At 38.7% G+C, this 10,036-nt stretch overlaps 2 protein-coding genes across 2 annotated transcripts in view; both read left to right on the forward strand.

Annotated features, from left to right (window-relative positions):
- LOC107725608 (protein TALPID3-like) overlaps positions 1-10,036 on the forward strand; it is a 128,526-nt gene that overhangs the window by 4,863 nt on the left and 113,627 nt on the right. The window contains exon 9 of the mRNA XM_016534936.1: positions 5,238-5,364. Within this exon, the coding sequence (XP_016390422.1) occupies positions 5,238-5,364 (127 nt within the window). The remainder of the gene's footprint in view (positions 1-5,237; positions 5,365-10,036) is intronic.
- LOC107725639 (interferon regulatory factor 2-binding protein-like) overlaps positions 9,378-10,036 on the forward strand; it is a 7,792-nt gene continuing 7,133 nt past the window's right edge. Inside the window, exon 1 of the mRNA XM_016534981.1 lies at positions 9,378-9,879. Coding sequence (XP_016390467.1) covers positions 9,663-9,879 — 217 coding nt within the window. The 5' untranslated portion in view covers positions 9,378-9,662. The remainder of the gene's footprint in view (positions 9,880-10,036) is intronic.

Raw genomic sequence — 10,036 nt, forward strand, 5'->3', positions numbered from 1 at the left:
CTTCTGGGTGGTTGAAATTAAAAGCTTTCTAATATAATTCTAGAATTTTTTATTTAATTTTTGTGAGACAGTATATCTAAATATTGAAAAATGAAGCATACCGTGCAATTTATTTATAACGTTTTTGGTATAATTATTAATAAATTTATTTACATGCAAAATATTTTTAGCTCTCTCTGATTGTAATATAATATGCATGGACTATGTTTTGGAAAGTAGACAGAGCATTTTTATTCATTACTGCTGCACATATTTTGCAGCATATTATTTTTGGTTAAGTCTCATCTTATCACTACTTTCAAATGGCATTCATTGTTGCATCCATGGCTACAGGCTTTGGAATCCATTGTGCTTCGCCTCCGCCAAGAAACCGCCTGCTTTTAGTTTCCCGTTTAAGAGGCAACAATGATCAGCTAAGCCCAGAACCTCATGTTCTCAAACTCCAAAACCAGTAATTTATCCCCGAACGGGCTTTTTCCCTTTAGACACCATAACTCAACCAATCTGTCACTCCTCCGAATTGGATTGAAGACTCGCTTTTGCACTAAAAACCAATTAAGGCAAAAAGCAGTTGTTGAAAGACGTGTCACCGCCGAACAGCTGTGTAAATACGAACAGTTCAAGCTGTTTGCCTCAGTCATGCTGTTTTGCTCCCGTCGGAGAGAGCCCAGGCTTGTTATTGGAAAAGCTTCGGGCATGTTAGCACAAACTGACCTGGTAAGACAGCTGCTTTAGTGTCTTCAAGTAGTGCGCGTCATTAAACAGGCTGCTGTAGAGCTGAATTACCCTACACAATGTCGTGCAACCATGAGTATACTAGACTAGGCCATACTTGCTTATCACAAACAACATTCCTGCTTTTCCATTTCACCTCGCTCTTTCCTCTTTTTCCAATTCGCTGGTAATTTAGCTGCGAGATGTGAGCTCAGAGATGGGGTCACTGACATAAGCCCGGCCGTCTGAAACCTGGGAGAATTTTCCCACCTGAATCTAATCCGCCGGCTGCTGCAGCCCCCTCCGTGTCTCCCACATGAACGCCGGATTGCTTTCCCAGACGCCGGAGCTGTATTCTCAGGCTCGCGTTGATGGATGTGTGTGGGAGAACAGAGAGTTAATTATGGCTTGCCGTTTTTCAGTGTGTATTTTTCCTGGAGTGTGAAAATTCTCTGTCAAATCACCAGTTCTGTCTGTTTTCGACCTACCTACATACACGGTGCACTCTTCCTGATTGATTGTTCCATTGAGTTTGATGTAAAATTTGGGGAATTTTATGTAAATTCAGGGAATCAGCACGTGTAAACACTAAGGTACAGGGACGTGTGAATTGAGACGGTGGGAAAATTCAGCAGTAAGATGTCTGTTGCTACGAACTCCATTTTGTCACTTGTGCGCATCTATCTGGTCGTCATGGCAACCTGGCTATTTCAGTGGCAGCGTTGCTCCATCTCTCCGGCTGTCAGACCGTTCTCTCTCTCCATTGAAACAGGCTATTTTTAGCCAACCTTCCTTTTGTTTCTCACGTACATCAATTCAAAGCAGAATTAAATACATGCGGAGAGGTGAAATCTGGAGCGTGAGGTGTTGTTGTGTCGTGCTTTTATGTTCACCCGTTTATGAGTAATCCACCAGGAAATTAGGAGCGGTGTGTTAGAACTGGTTTAATTATCTGAGCTTATATACGCTTTGGTCATAAGGTAAATTTAGCAGCTGTTACTGTGGTTGGGGATTTTTATTTACATTTTTCAGCATCACATTTTTAGGTTTATATGAGTAAATTAGAGAAAGTGTGTAATTAAGGTGATTTATTATGACCGATATGATGCAGGTAATTTTAAGTGTCCGATAATCAATATGCCAACCCAGTTAGTAATTGTAGTTGTGTAAAAACACAATCATTCAGAATATCAGTACAAATATTGTGTCAAACACTGGTCAATTGCTAGCTGTATCACCTTTTTATTTTAAGTTTTAGTCATCTTTTAGCATCTGTGCTGTTTACTTTAATGGTCCTGTGGTCTGATAAATTAGTTTTTTTAAAAGCTTAAATATTCCATGTAGTCACTCAAAATAATATTAGGTCATAAAACAGCATGTATTGTAGTTATACAAGATGTAGAAAAATATTTACAACAGTTCCAATAGACACTGCTTGAAATGTCATTCTTTATTCATCTTTTTTTATTAATTTAGCCTTTAGGTCAGTCAAATGTGTCCAGACCGTTAGTGAAGACAGTAAAATCAAATAGGTGAAACAGAAGTCAAATCATGTAGTAATGAGTGGAGAAGCCTGCAGATTTTACATTAAGGATTATGAATATTGCAGATGCCCTCAACGGCAATTCCTGTGGTCTTGCCTCATCAAAGATTTATGGGTAGACATTTTAGCTTGTACTAGACAAACACTAGCTATGTTGAGATATGCAGTATCTTTAAAATGATCTGATTTTATAAATACGTTATGTATGTATGAACATTTGATTTATTTAAAACATAGTACTGTAAATTTGTGAAATATTGTTAAATAATTCTTGTGATGGCAAAGCTGAATTTTTAGCATCATTACTCCAGTCTTCTGTCACATGATCCTTCAGAAAACATTCTGATATGCTGATGCTCAAGATACAGTTCTTCTTATTATTATTATTAATGTTAAAAACCGTTATGCTGCTTAATATTTTTGTAGAAATTGTGATACATATTTTTCAGAACTATTACATTCTGATATGCTGATGCTCAAGATACAGTTCTTCTTCTTATTATTATTATTAATGTTAAAAACCGTTATGCTGCTTAATATTTTTGTAGAAATTGTGATACATATTTTTCAGAACTATTTTATGAAGAAAAAGTTCAAAAGAACAGCATTTATTTGAAATAGAAATCTTTTCTAAAAATAAATAAGTGTTAATTTCTTTAAAATGTTATTGATTCCAAACCTTTTAACAGGAGTATATGTTATAAAGTGTATATTATAATAACGCTATATATAATAATCCTTTGATTCTTTAGGCTAAGCAGAGAAGATGCTTGAAGATACAGTGTGTGTGTGTGTGTGTATATATATAATATATGTGTGTGTGTATGTACACACTGTGTATATATATATATATATATATATATATATATATATATATACACTGCATGCTTTATTAACACCATGACCTACATTGTGATCCTAATGTGTTCACTGTACATTTTGAAAGCTATGTACACACTGTGTATATATATATATATATATATATATATACACTGCATGCTTTATTAACACCATGACCTACATTGTGATCCTAATGTGTTCACTGTACATTTTGAAAGCTAGAAAGCTTCTTGTCACTACTTCCATGTCAACCAGCAGATGCCAGGAGAGTCTGTCTGCCCCCCGCAGGGATGCCCTTTCCGATTTAAATGGCAGACTTTATTATTAGCCAGTGCCCTTACCTGCCGAGACCTCCATCACTGTTGATGTGCGCTGGGGGGTGGGTCACATGCCGTGCGTCACAACTTAATAGAGCAGCAAATACAAGCTATCTGCCCCTCTGCAGAGTGTTCAAATGTATTATGGTTCTTTGTGCTCCGTAATGCATTACATAAAAAAAAACTTGTAGTGTCTGTGCAGAGTTTAACATGCACAGGGTTTTTAGGTGTTCACTAGCATGGTGCCATATTTAAGAGCCGAGCTCCCGACGGGCAGCAGTCTGGCATTGTGCGTCAGGCAGCACTATTACGAGAATCCGGCCTTTGGTGAGGTGCCAGCTCCATGTTAAATGCTGACTGTTGTTTACGGCTCTGTGTTTGGAGTAATTATAAAGGCAGCAGAATGGATCTCCGTGCAGCCTCGGGTCCCAACATTACAGCTGATGTTTTGCAGCTGTGGACGTGTGTGGGTTTGACGTCATGCGGCAGCTGGGAAAGGGGATCGGAATCTGTGCGGTAACGCTGGCAACCATCGTATATAGACCTGTCAGGAGCTGTTGTTTTCATCTGTCACAGTAAACACTCCCAGAATGCACTTAGGAAAAAAATATGGCCCAGAAAAATGATAACTGCTAGAGTGTGGTTAATGAAGTTATTGATTTATTTTCCATGTTATAATATGTTTATTGAAATTTTTTTCTCTCTTGAGTGCAGTGACAGCATTTTTATTACAATTTAGTGGCCTTTAATCAGTCATTTCAGTATGTAAATAGATTTGTTTTTAATGCTTTTATTCAGCAAATATGCATTAAATGTATCAAAAGTGACAGTAAAGACAATAATAATAATAAAAAAACATTTTATATTCAAATAAATGCTGTTCTTTTGAAACTTCTATTCACCAAAGAAAAGCACCAAATCAACATATTAGAATGATTTCTAAAAGATCATGTGACACTGAAGACTGGATTAATATATTATTTTAAAAAGTTTCACGTTTGTTATTCGTCTAGTACTGTGGGTCAAATTACCAGACATTTTACAGTACAGCTTTTTTTGCAGTCATTAACAGCGATGATTGTTTTTGCATGTCTGCTTGCTCTCTCACAGGAAACACGGCGCAGAGGGTCTGCGATACAGAGGGCTTTGTTTGCCATTGAGTCATGAGACTTTAGCTGCTCGTTTAACCATATTCAAGAAGCTTGAAGGCCTCATATTCCCTGTTAGCCAGACACTGGGGCCCACTGGAGGCGCGTATGGCAGTGCTGCTGTTGTTCCAGTTGTAGGAGGAGGCCCTCCTTACGGTGCCTTTTTGACCTTAAGGAAATGATTACGGTCAGGAGCTCTACTGTTGTTTTTGGAGGATTGAGAAATCCTTGTCCTGCGTATTTATATAGCTATGTTTCCTTTCGTCTGCATTCCGCAGTGCCGCAAGGAGAACTTTCCACTCTCCGGCCTCCTAATAGGGTTTAGGCGAGAGCGCCGGGATATTTTACATTTGCACGATATGAGGTTTCCCCCCTCCATGTACTCAGTTTGACTTTTTCCATTTACAGTCATGGGCTGACAAACTGTAAGAATAGCGAAAGAATAACTGCTCGCTTGTGTTCAGAAATGCCTGGCACGTATCACATATTTATGGTCCGGGTTATTGGCAAGGTGTGCTGGATTTCTGCAGAATTGATGACTAGCTGAAACACACGGGGCCTTGTTAGAGTCGTAGGCCCACAGCGGTGTGTGTTCTGGCATGATGAGCTGTACTGCTGACTGCGGCAGGTGTCTGGTGCCCGGGCTGATCCTTGCGATATCTTCTCTCTTTGCAGGAAATGGCAGACTTCAGGACCAGAGCCCTAATAACCGGAGGTCTCCCGAGAGATGCGCCTTGCAGTCTGTTGGGGTAAAGAGGTTCGCCATGGCAACAGCCGACAACGGCCAACCAGAGCGGTCCAGGTAATAATAGATCTTGTTTTCAGAGCAGGAAGGCACACAACCCTCTGCCTTCCGTGTTTCACCGTACACAGTGTGTAACCATAGTAGTAGACCTACATAACTACTACTTTTTTCCAAGCCAAAGGAATGCTTTTGTTTTATTTATGGCTCTCGGTTAGGCCATCTTGTCTTTTTAGTTTAAATACGCCCTCCTAATGTTCCATAAGCAAGTGTCACTTAAAAAATGGACGAAGCGTACACGTGTTTTGCCCGAACATCGCTCTGTGCAAGAGGCTTACCGCAACTTGTCAAAATGACAATATGAGAAGCAGTGTGTTGATGTTAGTGGTTAACACTGAATGTCTTTGTTCTTGGCCTGTGATGTAGCAAGGGAGGTTCTCAATAATACCTGTGCAATAGTAAATACAATACTATTTATATAATTACAATAGTATATGAATTAGTGGTTCACCGATATGTTTGTAATGGCCTATATACATACCGTTTAAAAGTCTGGGGTCAGTAAGTATGTATGTATGTGTGTGTATATATATATATATATATATATATATACACACTACCGCTCACAAGTTTGGGATCAGTAAGACTTGTAATGTTTTTTAAAGAAGTCGCTTATGCTCATCAAGGCTGCCTTTATTTGATCAAAAATTCAAAGAAATTCAGCTTTGCATCACAGAAATAAATTTTATTTTAAAGTATAGTAAGTGTAAAATAACACTGCATTGTTCACTGTATGAATTAAATTTAGATTAATCTTTGTTATATTTTGTTGTTTGATTAACATTAGTGACATATTCAGCAGCACGTATTTATAGGCTGCTGTAAATAATGTTCCTTTTAGCAGCATCATATGACCCCTTTAAAATGATTCAGATATCGCACGCCCTTGCGATATGCATATCACGATATTTACATTTGCGATATTTCGATATATCGTGCAGCCCTAATATATATATAATAGCAAATCAGCATATTATAATGATTTCTGAAAGGTCATGTGACACTGAAGATTGGAGTAATGATGCTGAAAATTCAGCTTTGCATCACAGGAATAAATGACTATTAAAATATATTTTAAATTGTAATATTTCACAATATTAAATTTTTACTGTATTTTTAATCCTTTAAATGCAGCCTTGGTGATCTAAAATGATGACGACTTTTTTTTTTTTAAGACTTTTTTTAACACAATACTCAGTACTCACAAAAAAAAGTGCATATCTATTGACCAAACTGACTGTTTTGGTACTGACACTTTGCTAGTTCTGTTAATCGGTCATCTGCCAGTGCCAATAAAAATATAGCCAGAAATAGTCTAAGATATTAGCAAATTATATGCTAGACATATCTGTCTTTGACTGACATAAATATGGTAATCATTCAATACATGTATCAAGGTATCATAAGTCCATTTTGTAAGAGGAGCAAAAAGAGTATGTCTATTGACATATATGTGGGGTAATGCTTCAGATTTGTCCTTATCAGTAAACCTAGCTCAGTATTTTATACTGTTTTGTGATCGAAATGCCTTTTGTGTCGGTTTTTTGAAAACAAAGCATTTTAAAATGGTAAATTTGCTTTCACTACCGCCACTGACGGTTCAGCAGCTGCATTTTTCTTTCTCTTTTCAAGTCAATATTCCTTGTAACAGTAAGGTCTCTTCTAAAAAACAAGTGAGGGAGAGTGAAAGTCATACATCTGCAGGTTACTGAGTGTTCAACACAAGATGCACACATGAGCAGCTCTGGGAAGTCTCCGAGCAGCTTCTGGTTCCCATGGCAACTGCGGGGCGGTCTCTATCGGCTCATCTGAGAATAGGTAAAGTAAATCTGCATGCATCTGGCCGCCCGCCAGCGTCTCAAATGAAAGAGCACTTTGAATGGCTGCCAGGTTTGGAGGAGGAGAGAGGCTGTCAGGCCTGCTTAATGTTGGCAGTTTGTACTTGGCAAGACTCGCCTTTTCCCAGAATCCCTCACTCTGGCAGCCCGCCAGCCACTTAGCGGAAGCTGAGAGTTAACCCCTGCGATAAGCTGGTGGAAAGCTGAACGTGGAAAACTTTCCATGCAGAGTGTGTGTGTGTCCGCACATGTATGTGGCTCCGTGTGCGTGTGTGCGCGCGTGTCATGAGAAGACTACAGGGACAGCGAAACATCCCTCAGTGAAAGGAAAGGAGGGTGAAATATCCTTTACAGGCAGATTGCAAATTTAGACTACATTTTGGCTAAAAGATTCCAAATCTTTTGCCCATAGAATGTTAGTTAAATATTTATATTGGGAAGAAAAACACTTCAAAATATATAGCACAAAAATATATGAGTTCTACATATGGTCTTTTGTCATACAAGGACATTTGAGTGTTTGCAAAGTGAAACCTGATTTCATTTTAAAGTCAAGTGACTCGCTCCAACACTGAAGATAATTTGCACAAACACTGTTTCTTTGTGTCGTTAGTTTTGGGCACAAACCAAAGGCATCAGGCTCATTTACACCATCCGAGTCACAAGCACAGAGCACAAATACTGTGCAAATTGTCTCCGGTTTTAGAAGCTGGAAGACATTCTGCCTGCCATATCAGTAGTGGATATTTTATCCTTTTGACATCCAAATTTAGGCTCTTTAATGCTTGATGTACTGTATATCTAATTTTCAGTGGAGGGAGAAAATCACGTCCTCAGATTTGGCTCATGCCTTACTTGGTAGTTATGTTTTTTTTTTTTGCTTGGATAAAGCACAGCTTCTTTTCGTGCCAGCAGAATGCAGGGATTGCAGTAAATGGCATTTCTCCTCTCCTTCAGACCTCCCTTGCCTTTTTTTTTTTCTTTCCTTCTCTCGGTTTTTCCACCCTCTCGTCTTGTTGTATAACAGGATGAGTTTTTTTTTTGCATCGTCTATGGGGTGTTGTTAAGCAGAGCATAGACTATGGGAAAGGGGCTTTTAGGGGGCAGGGCTGTGAAACTTCCTTATTTAAGGTAAACATTCAGAGGCTGACAGATGCAGACTACCATGCAAAACCCCAGAAATATTATGAGTCTTTTATAATCATATTTATTAAATCACAATGATATCAGAACATCTGCCGTATACGTAAACATTGTCAGTGTTTAAGGAAATCTTTATATCATGGGGCATACTGTATATGTTATTTTAAATGACTAAGAATGTCTTTTGTTTAAAATATGTCCACAGTATGCTTATTTTTAGTTTAAATCACACACACATTTTTGCTGGTGTAAGCATATTTATAACATGATCTTGCATTATTAATAGTACTGCAGAATATCAAGCTTATGGACATTTTAGAAGCAGTAAGAACAGATGCTCTGGAAGAAAACATGAATACCTCAGATTTTCCACCCACAACTCTGGCTCTTGTATTCTGAGAGCAAACTGGCCAACAAGTTATGGCAAGTAGCTTGAACATTTATTTTTTTACATTATTTTTATAAGCATGTATATTCATAAATAAATAGTACTTATTTATAATTAATAGTATGTGATCTAATAGTGACTATTATCCCATTTCAATTTCACTAGAAACTTCATTTGATTCTAGTATTCATTACAGTAGTGGTGGGTATCTATTAAATTAGTAATTTATAATGATTTATCATATTTATTCATTAGATACTAATACCTTTAACTTTTGCTACTAGTCATTATCCCGATATTGACAAGTAATAATTTTTACTGCTAAGAATTTATTTTTTATTTTTTTAATTGAATTATCTGTCATATGAGGTATGGAATTGATGTATGGAATCTGGTTTTCAGGTATTCATATATCTCTTCATTGTGTCTATCCCAGATTTACTACTAAGTATTCATTAGTTTTTAGTGATTATTTCCTAGATACATTCCAGTACTATAGATACTAATTACACAAAAAATACAATTTGTTACCCGTAAAAATGGAATGGATACTTGCCATATTGCGATAGTGATTACAAGCAAAGAAATAAATCGTATATAATGAATAAGTATTAGTAAGTCACTATTGGATTTAACTAAAAGTGCTAGTAACATAAAAACAGATACTAGTATGTTTTGAATCTTAAATGTTTAAGCGGCTTGCCGTACATGGCGGTGCGCGTTTCTCGGTCCATTCAGAAGATTTGTTAGGGAGTGGTTAGCGCATGCGCACTCGCATGGCAACAAGTGGCTTGTCATTTGTAACAGAAAAAGGAACTGCGGAACGTGGTGCTGACGTCACCGGCCCAGCCAGGTGGCATTCCGAGAAGCAGAAGAGGCGCATTCGCCTCCTAGTAACCGTATAACGGATCCGAGAGGAGCAGCTCAACATGTCTTCGGCGCAGGTCTCCTCGTCGAGGAGACAGTCGTGTTATCTGTGCGACCTGCCGCGCATGCCGTGGGCGATGATTTGGGATTTTACGGAGCCCGTGTGCAGGGGTTGCGTGAACTACGAGGGTGCGGATCGGATCGAGTTTGTTATCGAGACCGCGCGCCATCTGAAGCGGGCTCATGGCTTCCAGGAAGGGAGATCCCCGGGTCCCGCGCCGCCTGCGGTGAAAGCACAAGCGGGCATGTCATCCAAGGAGTCGGTGCAGATGAACCATGTGGACGGCTCGTCCAAACAGCAGCAGCAGCAGCAACAGCAACAGCCCGGCTTGGACCGATACGCGCTCGGAACCGAGCGATCGCGCTTTGATTATTC

Source organism: Sinocyclocheilus rhinocerous, unplaced genomic scaffold (assembly GCF_001515625.1).
Source record: "Sinocyclocheilus rhinocerous isolate Xijiao unplaced genomic scaffold, SAMN03320098_v1.1 scaffold1004, whole genome shotgun sequence".
Taxonomy (NCBI): Eukaryota; Metazoa; Chordata; class Actinopteri; order Cypriniformes; family Cyprinidae; genus Sinocyclocheilus; species Sinocyclocheilus rhinocerous.